Source organism: Rhea americana, unplaced genomic scaffold (genome assembly GCF_003343005.1).
Source record: "Rhea americana isolate MKP2758 unplaced genomic scaffold, rheAme1 scaffold_70, whole genome shotgun sequence".
NCBI lineage: Eukaryota > Metazoa > Chordata > Aves > Rheiformes > Rheidae > Rhea > Rhea americana.
In genome coordinates, this window is record NW_028186868.1 from 1666868 (window position 1) to 1689777 (window position 22910).

Here is a 22910-nt window from a genome sequence, read left to right on the forward strand (position 1 = left end):
TCATGCTCAAAGTCAGCAAACACTTCACCAAGTACATAATTTTAAGCATGTCTTCAAGCTCCACAGAGTTTTAATTCAAAATTAAACCTGGAAGCATAACGCTGAATTGTGCCTTCAACAAGAGGCAAACCCTTTCTCCCACTCTAATATTTTGATCTTTTAAAATTAAAGCAAAGCCACCCTTCTCATATACCAGAAGGTATTTAAGTGACCATGCAGTAAGAGTAAACTATAGCTAAGAAATATGCAAAGCAAAGTGAAAGACACTTTTTGACTTCATAGAGCATACTAGAAAAGACTCCCAAAGACCTGTCTAGCAGGACTGATGTAGCAGAAAGTGGAGATTAACAGTGTAGAGGCAAAATGTCCAGATAGAACAACATTTATATCAATGAGAATTAGAGCACTGTAGAATTTGCATTACTAAAGACCAGGGAGAACCAGGGCTGCTAAAATTCAATGATATTGATTAAATRTCAGGAAATACTCATCAGGAAAAATAACCTACGTGCACTGCTATGTACCTATAACTAGCTACAGAAAGAGCTGATCRTTCATGAGAGCCTAGTTCCTACTGAAATCACATTAAGAAATGAGAAAAAAATGTTCTAGGAAATATTTTTTGTATTGAGTGTTCTCTCATTGCAATGTTTTATCTCTACCAATAAATGAATGATAACAATTTAGTTTAATTTACGCTCTTTTGTAAATAAGASCAGGACAGTGAGGTGGATTGAGAACCGGCTGAAAGGCAGAGCTCGGAGGGTCGTCATCAGTGACGTGGAGTCTAGTTGGAGGCCTGTGGCTAGTGGCGTCCCCCAGGGCTCAGTACTGGGTCCCATCCTGTCCAACTTCTTCATCAATGACCTGGATGAGGGGACAGAGTGCCTCCTCAGCAAGTTTGCTGATGATACCAAGCTGGGAGGAGTGGCCGATCCACCTGAGGGCTGTGCTGCCATTCAGAGAGACCTGGACAGGCTGGAGAGCTGGGCAAAGAGGAACCTCATGAGGTGCAACAAGAGCAGGTGCAGAGTCCTGCACCTAGGCAGAAATAACCCCAGGCACCAGTACAAGCTGGGAGCTGACCTTGTGGAGAGCAGCCCTGCAGAGAAGGACCTGGGAGTGCTGGTGGATGACAAGTTGACCATGAGCCAGCAATGTGCCCTTGTGGCCAGGAAGGCCAATGGTCTCTTGGGGTGCATTGGGAAGAGTGTTGCCAGCAGGTGGAGGGAGGTGATCCTGCCCCTCTCGTCAGCCCTGGGGAGGCCTCATCTCGAGTACTGCGCCCGTTTCTGGGCTTCCCAGGACAGGAGAGACCTGGAGCTACTGGAGAGAGTCCAGCGTAGGGCTGTGAAGATGATCAGAGGGCTGGAGCATCTGCCCTGTGAGGAACGGCTGTGAGAGCTGGGCCTCTTCAGCCTGGGGAAGAGAAGACTGAGGAGGGACCTTATCAATGTGTATAAGTACCTGAAGGGAGGGTGTCAAGGGGACGGGGCCAAACTCTTTTCAGTTGTCCCATGTGACAGGACAAGAGGCAATGGGCAGAAACTGAACCACAGGAAGTTCTGCCTGACCGTGAGGGGGAATTTCTTCACCGTGAGAGTGACGGAGCACTGGGGCAGGTTTCCCGGAGAGGTTGTGGAGTCTCCTTCTCTGGAGATCTTCAAGGCCTGCCTGGATGCAACCCTGTCTAACATGCTCTAGGTGACCCTGCTTGAGCCGGGGGTGGTTGGACTAGATGTTCTCCAGAGGGCCCTTCCAACTTTACTGATTCTATGATTCTATGATAATACCCTTAAGGGATGTTCATTAGGATTTCTAGGTGTACTAACCAAGTAACAGGCCACTAGACAGAAAAAGCTGGCACTGGTAATTATGACACGTCCCAAACTGAAACACCTCAAACTGTATTTTAACTGAAGCCCTTTTCTCTTATATTTTATATTTTTTAATTGTTTAAAATTAATTTTAATTTGTGAAATGCAATTTTTATCTGTATCTCCATTCATAGATAAAAGCACTCTCTTCAGTGAAGGTGTTGAGGCTAAGGCAAAACTAACAGTAACATTTTGCACTTGCCTGTTGATTTCTCAGACTGGAGCAGAGAAAAAAACAGGTCTGTGCAGTGTTTCAGAGTGAGGCACTGTTCATCTCTGCTCATGGAAACTCCTCTGTAATCTTCTCTTCTGGTTGGGAATGCCTAGTCTTGTTGACCTTTTATCATTTTTACTCACATTCCTGATCAGATTCAGGGATTAACAGTTCCGAAACACTGGGAAAAAATTGTAATTCCTTTCCTTCTTTCTACTCAAAATGTAAGAAGTATTTTCAACTTTGGTGTTTTGAATAAGTGACCAAAAATTAGATGGTCAAGCATAAACTTAAGTCATGGAGAAAATTATGTTATGGTTTTTTTCTTAATATCTTTGAAAGTATGCCTTAAAAAAAACAGCAAAAAACCTTCATTATTAGACAGTGTTAAAAAAAGGGAGGGAGGAAGCATGTAAATTAATGCTTCCCCCTCCCCCCAAGTTTATTCTCTTGTAGAAACCTTCTAGTCTGAGGTATACACCTTTCTCCTCTTCACAGTACTTTACTGAACAATTACACACATTTGTTTCTCTTTTGTAAGAGGCCTTCAGGGTTCACCATTGATTTTAAAAAGAATTCCAATTCAGGTGTTTTAGYGTTACCATGAAGCATATGCCCAAACTCCACAGATTCCAGGTATTAATACCAAGACAGGAAAAAGGTTTCTTCCTCTGAAGGAGAYATTCTCATATTGTGGGTGAGTGTTTTAAGCTTTCCCTAAGAGTCAGGACTCAAGGCATTTGATATTTTTGCAAAAGATATTTTTTCAAAAGAGCAAAAGAGTAAGTCCTCTTTCGAAAAAAAGCTATCTGAAAACATTGCTTTTCCAGCCCCATACTTCTAATTTTGAGAATGAGATGTCTACAAGAAACATGGGGCTCCTAAATGAATCCTAGCAAAGATTTGATGTTAGTTTCAGCTAAATAAACCTCTGAACCATAACTACCACAGTAGAGGTATGTCACATTTGCTTTACAAATTCATTTTGGAGCTGTTACAGGCAATCCAGCCTCTCTTCTCTAAAAATACGTTATATACCACCAAAAGCTGACATAGGATAAGTCACTGAAGATACAGGCAAGTTCTACTTAAATAACTTATTAGGGGTGCTGTTGTTCAACTCTAAATTACAATTGCTCAATATTTTCCTTTATAAAGGATTCTTGTTGCTGTTTCTCTGAGAAATAATGCACTTTTTATATTTACAGTAAGCAATAGACATTCACCAAGAAAAGAATACCTGGCTTATAAATTTCATTATCCCTTTTCTTTATCCCATAATGCAGCACTGAATTATAGCTTCATACCAAAAATATTGTGTTCCTTTACTGGTTTTTCTAGTTTTAAAAATCTCCTCTAGTTCATAATGCTTGTTAGATGCCACATTTTCAGAATGTACTAAGGTTTTGTCTTTGAATCCTATTTGTAAGTTTACACAAAAAAAAACCAACCATGCCATATTTTAAYGCATGCAATTGCTTATCTAACAAGAACATACATTAATGAAGATGGTACATTCGCCTGAAGAATAACTGCTCTTATCTTCTTTCTTTCACTCTGCAGATTCTGATGTTGTTGTCTTGCCTTAATGTATAGTCATAGGWTCATGGGAAAAATTGAGGTTGGAAGGGAGCTCAGGAGGTCCTCTACTCCAACCTCCTGTTCAGATGTGCACTACAGAGCTACCATACAAAGCATGAGTATCCACAAAGCCACTGTTGAGGTGGCCATCATTGAAATGCCAGTAGATTAGGAGGAGAGTGGATGGTAACTAACTACTGCAGGAAGCATATAGCAGAAATGAAGCCAGCGCAGAATCAGCACACTCATAGTTTGTAAGACTGGGATCTGACTAACTCTCCAAAGAGTAGATGCCTAGTCTAAGCAGATCTCCAGTGGGTWAAAAGACAGGCACTGCTGATAGGCACTGTATGATTCAGCACACTTATTTAAGATACTGCCTCTTTTTCTGTCCCCTGAATACAAGGGGATGATTAGCTGACTAGCTTAATCTAACTGCTTAACACTGAGATGATTAAAGCTCTGTGAGGTGGCCCCTGCTTTTGATGTGTCATAAATTCAGCCATATAGGCCTTAAAGTTCAACAGAATTTCTGAATATGTATATAGAGCTGGACGAAAGCCTCAGACCACTGTGCTGATAAAGAGCTTTACTTGTAGGCAGGAGACACTCATCTTCACTGATGCTGGTATTTCAGCATCAGCATTAGGTGATAAGGGGCTCTACAGGCAAACAGCATCAGACCCATTCCCAGCTGTACCTGAACCTGGAAATACACCTTTTAGTAGCCATGAATCAGAGGATGCTCTAAAGATGAGTATGCAYATGCCTTGCAACATAGACTGCCCGAGCACATATCACAGAGGAAACCACGCGTGCCTGTTACCAGTTCACATCATCTGGGCATGACCCACAGAAAGAAGTCTATACCTGTCCTGCTYCAACAGAGTCCTACAGCAGTGCCAGAGGTGTTGCAGCCTCCACAGCCAGCACTCTTCAGCCAGGAAGAAAGAAGTGTCAAAGGAGCTAGCATGTGGCATGCTTATTCTTAATTTTTTCATCGTTACCGTACAGAATGTTGTGACAGTTGAATGCAGGGTCACATCCAAATATGAGTTTTCTTGGATTGAGAGTATATATGGCCAAATGAGGCAAAGATGATTTTATTTGTTCAGATAGTATTTCTGGTTCATTCTTTATCTCTTTGAGATTAGATAATTAAGATCATTTGCACATTTAAACTAAAGAAAATAGTTAGCTTTGTTACATAGTTACATTTCACACTGAAAGATTACTGTATTTCTGCTCCATAATTCCATATTGTCAAGTCCATTTATTTTCACATAAAATTACAATATTTGTTTTGTTTTGTTTAATTTCTGATGCCTTATGTTGTCTCGCTTCTCACCCCCTGTCACTCTTCCACAGCAGAGACCAACTGACCTTCACCTTAAAAATCTGTATCCTATCTTGGAGGTAGCTTTCTATCCAAATTTTTCAARTAACTAATTTGTTTTCCTTTCTTTGTTAAATCTCTTTCAAATATATTTGAAAATTTGTTTTAAAGTCTTTTTCCACTTCAGTCACTGATCTATTGCAACCACTCACTATAGCTAATGTTTTTGGAGTCACATCAGGAGTGATCTGATGGCATATCRGCTTGGGCTGTGTGCAAATCCGGAGAGAAATCAGGTACACAGGGACACTGGTAAACATCTGGACTTTCRCACTAGAGTCCCATAAGCCCCTTCTGCTGTTACCACTTTTGTTTTCTAAGACAGTGAACCCAAGCACAAATGTCTCCCAAAATATGTATTAAAAACAGTGTAGYGAAATCATAGTAGCTATAAATCAATACATCTCCACTGAGATCAGCAGAACCTGGAAGGATTTCCAACTCTTTCTGGTTCCGAATTGTAACATATGATAATAATATGAGAATTGTAATATATTTTACTCATTTGTCTAGATATTTGTCCATTCTCAAAGTGTTAMAATACATTTAAAGTCCTATTTCATACATTTATTCCCCTTCTGCTAATCAGAATTTCCCATGCCAGGTATTGTTAATGGAAAAAAATATTTCTAGGGGACTTCATGTTACTGTAGTGACAACAAAAAATAAATATTCCTAAAGTTKTCATAAATTTTGTTTCTAGATTTCATTTTCCCATGGAATATGCTGTTGTCTCCACCTTCAGAATGAGAGAAGACACCTCTAAGATGATATGTGCCTTTGGGAGATAAAGGACAAAGAGGAGACTGATCAGTTCAGGCTACAACTCCATGGAGAAAGCAGGTSAATTGATATCTACAGTGCAGCTGGAGAAGTGTTCAGCAGTTAAGAGCACCATTTTTGAGAACGTGGGGAAGGTTTTTGATAGTGTCTCAGTGCTGCTGGCCCACAAGCACAGCCCCCATTAATCACGATGGAGCAGTGAGGGCCCTTGGAGACAGCGCCCTGGTGAGGCAACCCCAGGATGACGTTACTCTGGGGGTGAGTACCAGGGGCCTTATTCTGTACCTCGGTCCACACTTGACTTCAGCAGCTAAGTTATCATTTGCACAGCTCTGGCTGTGTATTGTGATAGCAGGAATTTATTACTTCACTAACTTCTACCTTTGGAAATACTGTCTGCTAGAAGCAGATCTGCAGTTACCAGTCTGGGCCCCAGGAACAGGGCAGCTTGTTTTATTTCAGCGCAGAAGCGTGCTCTTTACACGTTTGTTAGCCTTTACCAATAGCAATGTACACTGGGTTGGGGAAGGTGCATACAAATCAAAAGCAGTAAAATATTAGTAACCTGCAACTTAGTCACACAACACCCATAAACATTTCTCCTCTGAAGTCTTGACCCCACGCTCCCGTTTCTCTGACATATAGTGKGTTACCACGTTACAGTGAAACATCAGAAGCACTGATGTATGGTGTCCCAAGCCATTAAAATAAAGATTTGTGCTTTATATTCTTTGTACTGTGGGACCATTCCTCCATATGAGACTAACACAGCGTGTCTGAAGCACATTTGTGTCAGAGGAATCACTGGAAGTGAAGCCTGCTCAGCTTTACCTCACAACCATGTCTTATTCCCCGTGAAAGTCTTTATGCTCTTCATCCAAGGGATGACAGGGAAGGATGAGGGGGGCACCTAGCTATTGTAGGGGTGGCAACCATATGATCACATATAGTAATAGCAAATAATACTTATTTCATTTTTAAACGTCTGATGAATAAGTGTTTTTCTTCCTCGTGCTCTAACTTTAGTCCCACTGTAAAAGCCAGTAGAGCTTTAGAGTCTGTTTAGAATGTGAAATACGTGAAAGTTCAATAAGTGCCGAGTTAAGATATATATATATATATATATATATCTGTATAGATAGATTTCTTGCACACACATTCCCAGCCGCTCTAATACCTACGCTGATGTTTATTTGGACAGCTTTTCTTCTAGAATTCCTTCTGTGTTTAGGAAGCAAACATATTTTAATCAGTTATAATAKTTCTGGTTGTTAGTGCTAAGAAGGAAATTCTGGTACCTTGGCTGCGCACTGAACATCCACAACTGATAACTCAGACACTGCCTCTCAATGAAGCTCTAGAAGATCATTAAGGTTTAAAATAGATGCTTTCTTTTCTTATTTAATTTTCCCCACAASAACCGCTTTCAGACTAACCTAACATTCATATACATAAAATTCACTAATCATGTAAGCATGTAGCACATACATGTTATTGCAGACTTGTATCACCAATGGGCACCGAGTGTTGCACAATTACCTTTTACATAACCATTTTCATCCCTTATTCATACTTCATGACTAATTATGGTACCATAATGTCAGCTTGAAAATGATTTTATCTTACCTGTGATRCCACTACTAAACAGTTACTATTACATATTTATTCTTCATTTTTGACAGGTTGACTCAGACCCGGTAGGCTCTGAAGGACCCTCTGGCTACTAAAGAGCTATGGTAAATGATGAAAACTTTAATAGTACATGTAGTTACAAATAGCCTATTTCAAAACAATTTATATTAACTATCCTAGCTGTCCTCAAGTGCAAATGATACCTTAGGAGATTAATCCTYGGACATAGAATTTGCTGGTATCTAAAAGTCATCTGAGCACAAATACCAGTTGCTATGTTCTTTTATTCCCTGGCCTTTRTTAACTACTACTCCTTTTTTGTTACCAGGTGCCAAGTACTAGGCATTAAGCAAATCAGCAGAATTTTAATAGCTTTGGTTTTATCTGGTTCTAAAAAAAGAGGTTCTTTTCCCCACAAAGTGTATGTGTTTGAAAAAAATACCACTTCTGACTTGTATAAAAAAAATCATTGCATTACACCTTCAGCTTTTCTGAAGAAAGAGGTAAAGTTGGTTCTGAAGGTGAGGAAACCAATATTTTACGTTGCCTCATATCTCATCTTTAATAACTTTACTTATTTAATTATTGCATAACTATGTCATCCTTGTTATTTATAGAGTCCTGCTTTGTATTTAGCTTGTCATATTTCCCAGGCAAAGACTATCTTTTGTTATTTGTTTATATGAAGCCTACGAAGCCAAGCAGTTGAGGATGTCAATCCTTCATCAACCCTTTGAAAATTAGTTTTGACTAATTAACAGTCAATAATGAATAGTGATTTCTGTGTTTGTGTTATTATGCAGAAAAAAGGCACACTCGATTAAAKGGATCTACTTTTAATTGACTGAATTCTCTGTCGTACAGAGATCCTAGTTTRCCAATTTCACTGGGTAAATCTAAACTGAAAGAAGACATGGTACACAATAAATATCTTCATTTGACATTGTTTGCTAGAATCAGCTGAATAAGGATCATTGTTAGCATCTGCTAATTTTAAAGTCAAAAGTAATAGGTATTTTTGCATTTCAGTCTGATGTTGATAGGAGTGGGGAAGGTGGATGCTCATCTACAAARGTGGAGAAGGTAYGGAATGTCATCCTAATGGCAATTTRCATTTAGGAGATTTGATCTTGTTACATTGTTCATAAGAAACTTAGATCCAGCAAGGTAAGTACTGTCAAAAGTAACATTTTATGCAAGTGGGCATTTAATCATGATAACTGTCAATACCATTATTTCTGAGAAATTTTTCGGTTCAAACACTAGTGTGTCTTCTTTTTTATAGARGTAATTTATTCCTATACTTATATTGTTGTCTCCCCCCCCCCCTTTTTTTTTAAATACACTCTTGGTAGGACATTAAGAACAAAGCGAACATTTTACTAAGAGTTTACTCTTCAGATCCACTTCTCCATGATTGTACCTCAGAGTACTTGTAAATGGAGAACCATTACAATCCCTTTTTTCCTGATGTGCCTTGGGAAGAAGTAACAAGTCTGAGTAAAGGTTTAGCTTAGCTAGATAGTTTCCAGTTGTTATTCCTCTTAGTACAATGGCATGAGGACACATCTCTAGCTGTACACTTTYCTGTCACCTAGTTTTTATGTTCTAATCCTGCAAAGATTATAAGAGTCCCATGGATTTAATACATCTATCAATCTCCACTGTAGTTTTACCTGATGGATTTGCACTGGGACAGTGCAAGTGCCAGCCCCTTCTCTAGGGGTGGCCAATCTAAGGTAGTCCTTGCACTTAAGGGGACCCAGATCCTTAGAGGCACACACGTCACACAGTAGCACAACCTTTTGTCCTGTGTTGGGCAGTTCAATGAAATTTTGAAAACCTTACATACTGATTTTGCTAAACTTGGTGTCACTAACTGGCATGTGCCTTCAGATGAATGTGGAGTGACATGGGGTGGGGAAAGGGGCATTTGAAAGGGCCCAGTYTGAACTGAACTTGCCCTATTCCTTTACTATATTAAATCTGATTACAGTTTTGAGAAGTGATCATGGCATAGAACTTGCAATGTACTCACAGAGGACTGGGTGTCTAGGCTGAAGAAGTGCAGGTATAATTTAGTGAACAATAAACACCTGTGCTGGAGTAACAGCTCTYCAGTGTTTGTTTCAGGGCTTTGCTGGTGCACAGGGAGCCAAATATTTCCCTGGAATAAGGATAGACAATAAATCTACAGCAGAACAAGCCATGATGTGTATGCCGAGAACAAATGTCATGAACATGCAAGTCTTTGCTGTGTTTACGGTCARTTAAGTTCACAGGTATCTCACACAGCGAAGTCATCGTATAGTGAAGAAGATTTAAGTGCTATATCCATAACTGCAGAACTTACTATTTGCTTACTATATATACATCCTGSCTTTACTGCTATAAAAAGAATGCCTATGTGGGACAAGAAAAATGGTGAAAATATATACATATATAATAATAAATAAATAATCAGACTTTAGGAAGGATTCCATGACTTTTAGCAGGCCTAGCTGTAAGAACAGGACTACTGAGAGCTCTTTTAGGTTGCTGTTTCTGTACAAGCTCAAAGGTCCGTCTTACTTRGACAGGGTAGAAAGCAGTTGGGCAGTCTCCCCTTATCAGCCAAAGGGCAGGATTCAAGTGAAAAACTGTGTGGGTAGACAGACGTGCTGTAGTCTTGAGATTTTATTCATGACTGTAAATCAAATTATTACTATGCAGAGTGGTTATTCTGCAAAGACTGGAGTCAGGAATAACCATTCTGTAATCCAAGACTGATAAGATAATGATTTGTCAAAGGTGATGTTTTAATGCTTGTTATTCAAAGGATCACTGTCTTTTTGATGTTGTGCACTGCATACTACATAAGGTTTCAGGCAGCTCAATTCTAGCACTATTCCTTTAATTTTACTTTTATATAGGGATATCCAGGAGTTGTTGGAGAGCCTGGAAAAGATGGGTCTAAGGTATGAAACAATCCAACATCACTGAAGTCAATGGTGCCAGAAATTTCTGCAACAGCAAATAAAGCTTTTTAGAAATTATTTTTAAGATTATATAATGATTTTTTCCCTCTTTTTTGATTTTTTGGAAGTTGCCAGCATCCTTCCTATGAAACAGCACCTTATTCTTACTACTGGAAAGGTTTCACTGCAGTACTTTACTTGCATTCCTTGAAGTTGTGTAGAAAGTGCCATTTCCCTTGTTTGCTGAAAGGCTAGCAGTGTTTCCTCCCGAGTGGTGAGCTGGAAGACTGGAAGGAACAGTTCCATACCTTTTTAAGTTGGCAGTGGGCAGCCTGCTGGCTCCTTCTATCTGGGGCCTGTCCCAAGCTAAGAAATGGACCAGTGCTCAGTGGCCACAGGAAGAGAAGACACAAGCATGGTCTGAAGCCACTTCAGCCACTTTGAGTGTTCCTCAGCCAGAGCACAATGTGCTTTGTATTCAGAGACACTGCCCTCCTCTCCCTTTCACAGGGCAGTGCAGATACCTCTGGGTAGGCATTATGCTACTAGCAGCGTGATCACTTGCAAGAATTCATGTGGTTATAGGTAACTGCCAGGTCAGCACTTCAGTGAAAAGCTTCTCGGACAATTTCAATATCCAAAATAAATTCTACCTGTAAGTAGTTGGGAGTGTTGCCTGAGGCACATACATGCTTTTAGCCATGCCTGTCATCTTGAATTTTATCATTTCTATCTGTTTTAGCTACAGATAGAAAGAGGAAGTTAATAGGCAAAAGTGCTAAGCACTGTTCCAATGCTGCCTAATTCCTGCAGTGTGTTCCCCTCACTGGGGTGAGAGAGAAGATGGATTTTGGTAATTCTGTCTCCAGCAGCTGAAGTGCAGCTTCTAATCTAAAAATCAGCTGCAGAGTTTTCTGAATATCAGAACTGTATCTAAAGTCTGTGCCATACACAAACTATTCTCAATTTCTGGGCTAAGAAACATCTGCAACCAGCTCTGGAAAGTTGCTTTATGCTTCTAGATGCACAGTTTAAAGAATTGGTGCTATCCTCAGTTTTCTACAGAAAATGCAGAATTGGGTGTCTGTATTCATAAACATGATGGATTATGAAAAGMAGTGTACTTGTAGAGTGTTTTTTTAAGTCAAAACTAGTATTTAATACTTTAACATAAGAGTTCTTTCTCTAATCCTTAGGTCCAAGAGTGTTCATAGCCAAATTTAGTAAGCACACAACAAATACTTTAAAACTTTAAAAGTTTATTGCCCAGAATAGCTGACTTGCTGCAGTTAGTTTTTTGTTTTGGTTTGTTACATGGAAATTAAGCAAAATAGTAGAAAATATAGGTAGGTAGTAATAAAACAAAAGCCCAACCTAATAATAGCCCTTAATATCCATTAAACTATACTTAAGAAAATGGATAGCCAAACATAGAGAAGTAGAGTATCTCTGGAAGAAGACAGAGCTTTTTGTGTTACATTATAGATTCCAAAGCCATAGGAAAGATATTTTCTGTCCACATTGTTAACATTTTTTTCTTCTTAATAGCAAATTGAAAAAGGTCTATATAGAAAAAATTAACTACTACAAGTCTTACAAACCTCAGTTAACATCTTACAGGTTGACAGTTACAGAAAACAGAAGGAAAATGATAGAACATTTAAAATATACAGGAAATTGATTAAAAATTCAAACACCAGAAGAAAATGGCAGCTGAAACTCAAAATGCACAAATATGACCTTTTGTGTCCCATAATCTTTACTCTATAAATTTGCATTCAAGCATTTTACAGCTTTATCAGAAGAGAATTTAAACACATCCACAAGATATTTTAGCCATGCCTTTTCTTCTTTTTTCCCCAGCAAAGTGACTTTGCATGAGTAAATAAAAATAGGACCATAAACAAGATTGGTTTAGGTTTTGCTTTGGGTTTTTTGTTGTTTTTGTTTTAGGAAAAGGGAAATAGACTAATCTAAATCATATGAAATGCAGACACATTCCCTTGCTTGGTGCTAGCGCCCAATAGACCCACTGCTGAACGTTGAGTATGAGTAAGAATATGAAGATGTTGCTGATGCATCAAAACTTCCCCTCCTAGATCCACTGCGTGAGCCTGAACGTGAACCAGAGCGAGAGCCAGAACGTGAGCCGGGTGCTGAGGAGACATTATAGGGACTGGATATGCCTTTAGATGAAACAGAGGCTGCTTCCAGGAGTTTGAGCCCAGTGATGTCCTCCACCATTGACCGATTCATTGCATCTTTGTAGGATATTTTCAGCTTGGTCTTGGGGCAGGTCAGAATTTTGGGATAGCTGCTAGTATCTTGCAATTTCTGGGCAGCACGACCATCAATCAATCCATTCCTAATGGCTTCTTCAGTGCTTATTCTTCCACGCACTTCGGGGTCCACAAGGCCTCCAGTGAGGTACTGGAATTCAAGGAACCGCTGCCCAGCCTCGTAAGGCAACCACTTTTCTTTCACCGCTTCAGCTGCTGACATTCTTTTGCGTCCACCCTTTATGCCTTCAAACCCTAAGTAGGCCTTCTGGGCCGGTTTGAGCCGTGTGGCCATATCCTGATCAATGATGCCCTGACTGATGGCTTCCTGAAGCGAAAGCCTCTGGCCTGTAGTAGGGCATATTATACCCCCTGTGCAGGCCTGAGCTTCAAGCAACCGCTGCCCAGTGATGCTATCCACAATGCCCCGTTGTATAGCTTCTGAAATGGAGATTTTTTCCAAGTTTTCTGTGTCAAATATGGCTGCAATAGGACTGCACTCCTCTGGGGTCTCTGAGAAAGAACCACTCCTTAGCAGTGAGGAAGAACTCCTGACACTCAGCACTGTGGGAGACCGAGTTACCGACTCATGCCGAAACACCTCATCGGTGCCATTGCGGCAGGAAATCATGTCTGCAAACTGCGTAAGACTTAGACTGCCAGAACGGTACTGGTCAAAAAACTTCCTCTCAACCAGACCTTTATCAATAGCATCTTGTATGTCATAYTGGCTACCTGTTTTTCTGTCAACAAGGACTACTCTACTGCTACCATCTGATCCTGTAATAGTTATTTCTTCCCACTCGCACTCCTGTTCAGCTAGTTCGGTGTAGGTGTCATAATCTATGAGGCCTTTGCTGTATGCCTCCTGCACTGACATCTCCCTGTTTGTTTCTGGATCTACGATGACAACCCGGCGTTTCCTAAGGGTATTCTTCTGGGAAGTGTGCACCACTTTCTTCTTTTCTCTCAGTGGCAGAAGGCAGAGCCCTGTTGCTTCATCCTTTATGCATCTTTCTTTCAGCTGCAAGTAGGTCAAGTTCTCCTCTGTATTGGGATCAAAAAATCCTTTGGTGTCATCACTGGGATCACTGAGGATTTGGTTGAGCTCCTCATTGAAGTAGCCACGCTTGTAGGCCGTCTCTACTGGCAAGCGGTAACTTTCTTTGGGGTCAATGATTCCCCCGGTAGCAATCTGAGCCTCCAGCAAACGAATGCCATGGCCTCTCTCAATGAGCTCTTTGTTCATTGCTTGAAACAGAGAAATGATGTTTCCAGTTTCTGGGTCTTTGTACCCAGTGACAGCTCTTTCAGCAGAGAGAAGCTTCTCTTTAAATTCAATTCCAACAAGGCCTCTTTTGTAAGCTTCCTCAACAGGCAACCTCACATTACTGACAGGATCCACTATGAACCCTGTGGCTGCCTGGGCTTCTAGAAGTTCAAGGGCTGTCCCTGGTCTTACCAAACCTATTTTCATAGCCTGGTAAATGCCAAGCTTCTCTTTAGTAGCTTCATTGTAGATACCKGCGATACAGCTAGAGCCCTGAAGGAAATCAATAATTCTCTCACTTACTTCTTCCACTGTAATTGCCCCCCTTTCCAAGTCATTCCTTGTTGATTCCATAATAATTCCAGCTTCAAAGAGTGCATCAACTGAGACAGGCTGCCTGATCCCTTGGAATGACATACTTCTCTTCTGCACTGGGAGGAGAAGCAAACCAGTGTGCGGCTCAATCCTGCATTTTTCTTTCAGTTGCATRTAAGTGACTGCCTTTTTGGTGGTGGGATCAATGAAGTTCTTTGTAGAACCTTGGCAGTTGTTCAGGATCCTGTATAGGTCTTTGTCAATCAACCCACGAGATAAAGCTACGTCTTTGGGCAGGAAAACACTGTTGACAGGATCAACAATCCCTCCTACAGCCAGCTGAGCTTCAAGAAGGCGAATCCCAGTTTCTCTGTCAACCAGGTTTTTCTTGATAGCTTCAGACACCGGCACRGTTTTGCCTGAGAAGGGGTCTTTAAATCCTGTAATAGCCTTTTCTGCTGTATAAATTTGTTCTCTGTCATCAAAGTCAATGAGATCTCTGGCAATAGCACTATCCACTGTTAATATCTCATTTCGATGTGGGTCTATCACACCTCCTGTTGCTGCCTGGGCTTCTAAAAGGAGGACTGCATTTTCTGGTGTAAGAAGCTGATTCCGTTTGCCCTCAACRAACGAGTACTTCTGTTTGGGTGAAAGAGACACCCCTGCAATAGCGCCTGCTCCTTTGAGATAGGGTTCAATCTCAGCAGCAACTTCTTCCACTGACCTCTGCCCCTTCAGCAGTTTATCCAGCGTAAGTTTGTCTATTAGCTGACAGTCGTACAGCTGCATTGCTGTAATCTTCTTCCGAAGCCCAGTGAACAGCAACTTGGAGGCATCAATACCAAAGTCTTCTTCAGTCTGTGTAGACCTATGGGACCCATATGGGCGTTGCTTGAGCTTCTCAATCTCTCTCTGCAGCCTCAGACGCTCAGACTCCAACTCTGACTGGCTCTTGACGGCAGTTTCTTCCAGTCTGCACCGATACCTCTCTTCAATCCTTTTAATCTCCATCTGCAGCCTTTCAATCTCACTCCTCAGGGCACTCTTCTCCCTCTCGCTCTTCTCTTTCTCACATTGAATCTTTCTAATGGATTCTTCTGTCCGGGAATGCTGGCTCTTCCACTGATTGAGGTCATTCAGGATTTGTTGTTTCTCACTTTCCAGACGTTGCTTCAAACGACTCTCTGATTCCAGGGTAACTTTCAAACGGTTCAGCTCCTCTTCTAATCTCTGCAGCCTTGCTTTGTCTTGCTCCAAAGCGCTCATCTTTATCAGCAAGGTCTCTCTTTCTTGCATAATGTGACTATACTGATTTTTGGATTCTTGAATCCTATTGGATGCCTAAAATTTAAAAGAAGAAATAAATCAAGAGAGGACAGTTAAGAGTTATACTCTCCACAATGATTTCAATGCTATTTAGCCTGTCACTTAACCTACAGCAAACTCGACACTGGAAGGCATCCTAGGCATTACTGTGTCTTACCCAAGACAATGGATATTTGAAACAGGATTTGAAACAGCAAAGAGACAGATGTCCCTTCACTAAAGTATCTCTRGTATCACAGAGATTGTATTCTACTACCTATAGCCTTGATTTGATTTGTTGGTGATTTACTTAATTMATGATAACTTTTCAATACATCTCATAGTACATCCACACAGAGCATTCAAGATTCATTAAAAGTCTGATGCCTARCAGATGCACACTGCCATAGTCCTACTGAGCTGGATCAATTTATACCAGCTAAGGACAGGCCATAAATGTGTAAAAAGGAAATACATGACTCATTTTTCTCCTTTTCTATCAGTTTCCCATGTTACTCCAAAAGATATCACCTGTGTTCCTTTACGTTTTAATTCACTTAATGTCTCCATAATGTATACATTTATACAAACACACATACACACGTGCAGTCCGGATTAAACTGAATATGCGTTTATGTATTTGTAATACATGCATATGTATACATCTATGTACTGATGTCAAATAATGCTAAACATTCGTGTTATTTTTTAATTAGCATGAAGATTTTTAAAATCAAGGAAATAAAAACTGAAAAAAAGGAAAGAATATCTGAGAACTGGAATGAAAAAATGATTATAAAGGGTACAGAAAAAAGGAAATGTTTTCACAAGTGCTCAGTTATAAATACAGGAATAGCTCTTTGGACAAGAAAATAGGCAGAAGAAAGACAAAAAATACTTTTTCTTTTACTTTTCTGGGCTACCGCCTAAGATTCAAGTTGAGGAAAAAGAGGGCTGATGGTAAGATTTGCAAGTGTGTCTTAGGAACATATATCTCATCAAAAGTCAATGAAATTTAGGTTTATATACAGCTGAAAATATCACCTTTCATTCTTAGATGTAGCCAAGACTCGTTTTACCCAGCTAAACAGCACCTTGACAGCTTGTTGATTATGSAGCTTTTAGCTGGTTTAGTTGATGATACAACTCAGATCAGCCTCAAAGGACTACTGTAAGCTATCCTRGTTAAAACAGCACTGAGAAGCACACAGCTAGCAGGGTACAGCTAAAGCACAGGGGTATACCACATACTCTCATTTCACCCTAGGAYGGTGTGGTGAAGACTGGTGCAGACCGTGAGGGCAAGGCTCAGCTGAGTGATTAAGATAAGTTATGGCTCCCTAGTACTGATCCCAGGGCATAAAGGGACTGAGGAAGTGGCCAAAACTTGCCCTATTCTTTAAAAAWTAACAAGGGGAGAGGTCATAAAAAGGATATTAGTCACAAGTACAGTGAACTTAAAATAACAAGGTGTGAATTAGGTTGATTCAAACGGACATTGCAATTAATTAATCGGAGAGACAGTAAAGTCGGGATCAAAATATGTGTGAATACCTCCAGAGCCTGCTTTTGGAATTTTTCAATTTCCTGTCTCAATTTTTCCCTTTCTTTCTGTAAATCATTAATCAACCCTTGAAGTTCCAGGGTTTGCTTGCTGCTCGTCTGGAGCTGATTCTTTAGTTCAGCAATGGCAGTATTTTTCTCATCAACTTCACTTCTGACCATTCTGAGGTTATCGTATTCCAATCTAACATTTCGCAGCTCTTCCTCTAGTAACAAGTGTTCCTTAGTTAGGTTCTCGGTAAGAGACTGAAGCCTTTCAATTTCTATTTTGCACTCATTCAAGTTTTTGCTTTTCTCCTCAGAGGTTTTCTGTAAGTGCTCATATCGTAGGTGAGCCTGTTTTAATTGCTCTTGTTCTTGGACCAACTGACGGCGTAAAGTCTCAATATCGGATGTATATTTTCTTATCTCCTCCATGTATCTCTGCTTCTCTCTCACATGACCATCTAATGCTTCTCTTTGGTGTCTAAGATCATCTTCATTCCTTTTCTTTACAATAGACACTTCCTCTATCTGCTGTGTGAGATTAGTGATTTTAACTGATTGCTCTCTCAGAGATCTCCTCATGCTTTCTATTTCCTCTTCCAGTTTTTTTCTCCTGGATGTCTCCTCCATTACGTTTTTATTCTGCCTGCAAAGTTCCTCCTCTAGCTTATGTTTCTGGATCTGCAAGTCCTTTATAGTGCTTTGGGACTTTGCACTTTCTTGATCCCTTCCTTTTTTCTCTTGCAAAACTCTTTCATAGTCAATTTTCAGTCTAGCCAGTTCCTGCTCTTGGATCCTCAGCTTGTTGATTGTCTCAGTTGCACTGGTGTTTGCTTTCTGTAAGTCAAACTGAACTCTTTTTAACTGACTGTTCTCATCCTCTAGTTCTTTCCTTTGACTTGTTTCCACATCCAACAACTTTCTCAGCCTGTCAATCTCTTTATTCCTTTCCTTAATGGTCTTAGAAGCATCATCAAGTGACTGTTTGTATCGCATGGTTTCTTCAGAGTGTCTCTGAATAACTTGTTTCAGTTCAATCTCCAGCTGCTGTTTCTTCTGAGAAAGCTCAGAGCCAGCTGCCTTCTGCTGCTGAGCATTCTCCTCTACTTTCCGTAGATTATCTGTTGTTTGACTTATTGTATTCTTCAGTCTCCTAATTTCCTCACACAAATTCCTATTTTCTCTCATGGTATTATCAAGCTGAGTTCTATAATTATTTGTGTCCTCTTCCTTTTGCATGGTGACCTGGTGAATTGTGGTCTTTGTGATATTWATCTCAGTTTCATATTTGTTCTTTAAACTAATAATTTCCTCATCATAACTGTTCCTTACCTTAGCCAATTCATTTTCAAGTTCCCATCGGCTTTTAGCCTCTTCTTGAAGCTGAATCTTTAGCCTTTCTAGCTCCTTAGTTTTATCCTGTATAGTTGCAGCAGCCTCTTCAAGAGCCTGCTTGTATCTTGAGCTGTCTTCACCACGAAGCTGAATGATCTGTTTCAGCTCCAGCTCCAACTGGTGCTTTTGCTGTGATACCTCAGAACTGCAAGCCTTTTGTTGAAGGGCATCCTCCTCCGCCCTCCTCCGCTGGTCTGTGGTTTGCAGAATGGCATCATTGAGCCTCACAATCTCATCCTTAAGGTCTCTGTTTTCTCTTGTCAGTCTGTCAACCTGGGCTCTGAGACCTTTTGCATCATCGTCTTTCTGTGCAGCTATCTGCTGGATTGTGGTCTTCTTAATATTAATTTCAGTTTCATACTTGTTCTTTAAATTACTCATCTCCTCGCTAAACTGGTTTCTTACCTTAGCCAGCTCATTTTCATATTCCCTCTTCCGTGTGCCTTCATCCTGAAGAAGAACCCTTAATCTTTCTATCTCGTACTCCTTCTCCTTGATGACCTTCTCAGACTCTAACTTTTGCCAGCCAAGGCTGTCTTTCTCGTTTTGTCTTGTTTTCTGCAGCTGGTCATAATCATTCTTCTGCTGTTCATATCTATCCTCCAGCAGCTTCCTTTTTCTTTTCTCATCTTCAATCTCATAAGTCAGCCTGGTTATTCTGTCATTTAGATCCTTTATTTGGGCGTAGCATTTGTCCAGGTTTTGCTTAGCAGAATTTCCATCCATCTCAGCTTGTCTTTTCATCTCCTCCAGACTCATCAGCTTTGCTTTGAGTTGAGAAATGTCCAGCTGGTACTTCTGCAAATTTTGTTCCAGGAATTTATGTTTGTTGCTTGTCTCTGAATTTGAATCTCTGGCAAGCCTGAGTTCTTCTTCTAGGAGTTCAATTTTGGTGGCTTTCATCTGCAAAATGAAAACAGGAAAAAAATGCACATATGACAACTTTTTCAAAATGATTACATGCAATACAATATACATTCACAACACTGAAAACTTGTAATGTCAAGATTTTTTTTCTCTGCCTCAATGGAAGCTGAAAACCATCCTTTGTTTAATGTCAAAGTAAATTTTAGAATCCTTACGTATTCAGTCAGATATTATTCAGAAATCAATAGGATGACTTTCAGAGGGAGAAGGTATATGATGGGGAGAGGGGAAATGGACTTCAGATGGTAAAATCTGTTGTACCAAGAATTCAACAACGAACTATTAAATAGCCTCATAGAGAATCACCACCATTCTTCTAACAGGTGATTCACATGCCCTATATCTGAGTTCTGAAAGGGACCTCGTTCTGTTCCCACTGAGATGAATCAAATTAAGTGTCATCACATTTGAAACAGTGGATACCAACATTGCAGACATGGTCTGAAATGAGACATGGCTTCTTTACTATGAGAAAGACATTTTCAGCACTCAAGATAACTGTACGTTCTCCAAGGTCAAGGCTTTTATGGGAGGAGACGGACCAGGGCTTCATACTTTTGGTGAATACCTCCTGTTTACCAAGAAGGCTGAAGTTCTCCACCCCACACATCACCTCAGAGTTGACTGCAATATACCATACTCTTTGACAGAACATGCATGAAACTGCTTATATGCTTCCTTGATGGGACACCACTGAGTCTTCTGTTGGCTGAGTATGCTCAGGATTTAGTTTTGTGGACCATTTTGCACTGCACTAAAGCAGAAAGTTTTGGACCAATGATAGCTTGCTAGCCTGTGATAAAAATGGAAGGTAAAAGAATTAAGAAAGGTAGATTACCTTCAAATCTTCCATGCTCTTTAACATTTCACTTAAGAATTTGTAATAATCTCCTGATCTTGTAAGAAGTTCTATGTAGCGAGACTGAGCCTCAGCAGCCTTGAAAAGAAAAAGAGAATTGTTATCAGCCTCTACTAAAGAGCTAGAGATGAACACACTAATACACTTAGGTCTCAGATCACTTAAAGGATTCCAAACCACTTGAGAAAACATGTCACTTGAAAAGAAAAAAGTAAATTCTCCTCTTGATAACTTCACAYGACTTTCTCGGGATCCCACAGAATATAAATTCTCCCTTCTGATAAACCTACACCTTCTTTTTCAAGATTATTTTCCTCCACAGCAGGTGTGATAAATCCAAGGCTTCATTCCCTAGTTCATCATATTCTTCCTGTCTGACAGTCACAAGTACCCTAGGTTAAACTTTAAACTAGGTTGAAAGTGACTAATCCACTCAGGGCATGAATCCTACTTTCTCACAATGTGTATGTAATAGATATTGAATAGGAATGAGGTAAATTCCTGGGGGTTATTCTACACAGGGAGTTATTGTCTAAATGAGCCCAAGCATAATTTCACAGCACAGTGACTATTCTGCACCAATTCCCTGTGTGTACCTGCTTAGTACACATTTACAAATAGCAGCGCTAATTTTTAGAATATAGCTGGCTRTAACTTGCCATGTCTCATATGGATTAATAAATCTATTCAAAAGAATGATGGGTGAGAAAAGAAAGATACCTCTTGCAGAATCAGCACTGAAGGAGACTGAACAACAGACTTCTTGATAGGTATGTTGAGCAAGGTTTCTAATCCTGAACTGTAGGAAGCAACCTGTAGTTCATAATCCTGCAAAACAGAGAAAAATAAGACCCATTTAGCAACTGCCAAGGAACTCCCTGGTATTTGGACATCTAAAATGCAAATAAGGATGTTTTTCTTGYTATAAAAAGCTACATAACTTTCTTTTTCCTGCCATGTACTAGTGACCTTGTTATAAATAGAGGCTCATCAGTCCAGCTACTACTGCAGGGACTCATAGGAGAAGAATGACAAAGGGAAGGAGAGAGAATAAATATTTTGCTAAAACAGAGAGATACGTATTTCTGTTAGCTGAGGGCTACAGAGAGGTAGAAGAATTCATGGAAGCAATTGATCTAGATACTACTACCAACCAAACGTTATCAGAAATAGCTTTCTCAGTATCTCTTTTAYGCTATATATGCCATGCCAGACATACCAAAATCTCTGTCTCAGAGAGTAAGGTGGAGCTGGAAAAAGCATGGAAATAAAGGCTACATAGAAAACCAAAGACCACAAAACCACGCTCTGTTTATCTTCTTAGTTTTCATGGCTGCTGCACACCACTTCTGCTAATCTGCACTGGTCTTGCTTCCTAGACCTAATCAGTTCTACCTCCTCAGCTACCAATCTGTTCTCTACTCTCTTATTTTTAACATGTGAAATGGAAAGGGTTGGTCTTTCTAAAAGGAGGCTTTGATTCTCCTGAAGAGAAGTTCTCACTGGTATCTCCTGTATCCTCGCGGTCCTCAAATGGTAAGTTTACAAATTGCTTTCATTACACACCAGTGCTTCAGCTRTGCCGCCCCTTCCTCCCTTCTGGAACAGGTTACCCAGAGAGGTTGTGGAGTCTCCTTCTCTGGAGATACTCAAAACCCCCTTGCATGCAAACCTGTCTAACATGCTCTAGGTGACCCTGCTTGAGCAGGGAGGTCAGACTAGATGACTTCTAGAGGTCCCTTCCAACCTTCTGTGATTTTCTGTGATTTTCACTTCAGCAATTTCTGCATACACAAAACAGAGAGCTGACATTTCACCCACCAGTAAAGCAGAGGCAATGGGATACATCCCACCATGAAAAACCATGTCTTACAAGAACACTGAAATCCAAGTACCTTAATTGCAGCCGAGCACTGATCTGCATGCTTGAGAAGCTCCTCAACTTTGTCTCGCTTCCCACAGATTTCACTGTGCAAGTTCTGTCAAGAAAAAAGTGAGCTGTGAATCAGTGCATCTGATTTGCCAGTATTTCCTCCTGTACATCCTGCTTCCATCAGAAGGTGTCTGCAGTATGAGACCACTGCAACCCCAGAGGCCTAAACCTGAAAGGGCCTGTAGCTGCGCAGTCTTTAAAAAAGGCAAACTTTCTGTGTATGAGAAGATTTTTCTGAGTAAGAAATACCTAGCAGCTGAACAAACACCAGAGCTGGGGCAGGACAGTTGCTTGACTTTATCTTAGGTGTATTTACCCTCTCTTTATTTTTATTCCTGTGCTACAATTTGACCCATAAGCTGCAACATCATACAGTTCCTTTGATTAATTCAAAGCTGATGTGTAAGAGTGTTTGTCACTGGGTAGGAGCCAAGCAGGGCCTTACTCATCATCTGTAACAGTACCATCAGAAAGTAATGAGAATAATACTTCCTTTCTCCTGCCTTCTATATGTGCACTGKTTTTTTGGTAGCTTGCGTATTTTGTAATTCAAAACAGGATACAGTATTGCAGACTACATTGTTACAGATATTTTCTGAATAGTAAAGCAGTTTAAAATCCAATTAATTGAGGACA

General features: G+C 40.2%; 1 protein-coding gene across 1 annotated transcript in view; it reads right to left on the minus strand.

Annotated features, from left to right (window-relative positions):
• Positions 1-11679: 11679 nt before the first annotated feature.
• DSP (desmoplakin) overlaps positions 11680-22910 on the minus strand; it is a 41264-nt gene continuing 30033 nt past the window's right edge. Inside the window, exons 20-24 of the mRNA XM_085321629.1 lie at positions 22237-22320; positions 21062-21169; positions 20321-20419; positions 17167-19458; positions 11680-15648 (exon numbers count right to left, since the gene is read on the minus strand). Of these exons, the coding sequence (XP_085177755.1) occupies positions 12454-15648; positions 17167-19458; positions 20321-20419; positions 21062-21169; positions 22237-22320 (5778 nt within the window). The 3' untranslated portion in view covers positions 11680-12453. The remainder of the gene's footprint in view (positions 15649-17166; positions 19459-20320; positions 20420-21061; positions 21170-22236; positions 22321-22910) is intronic.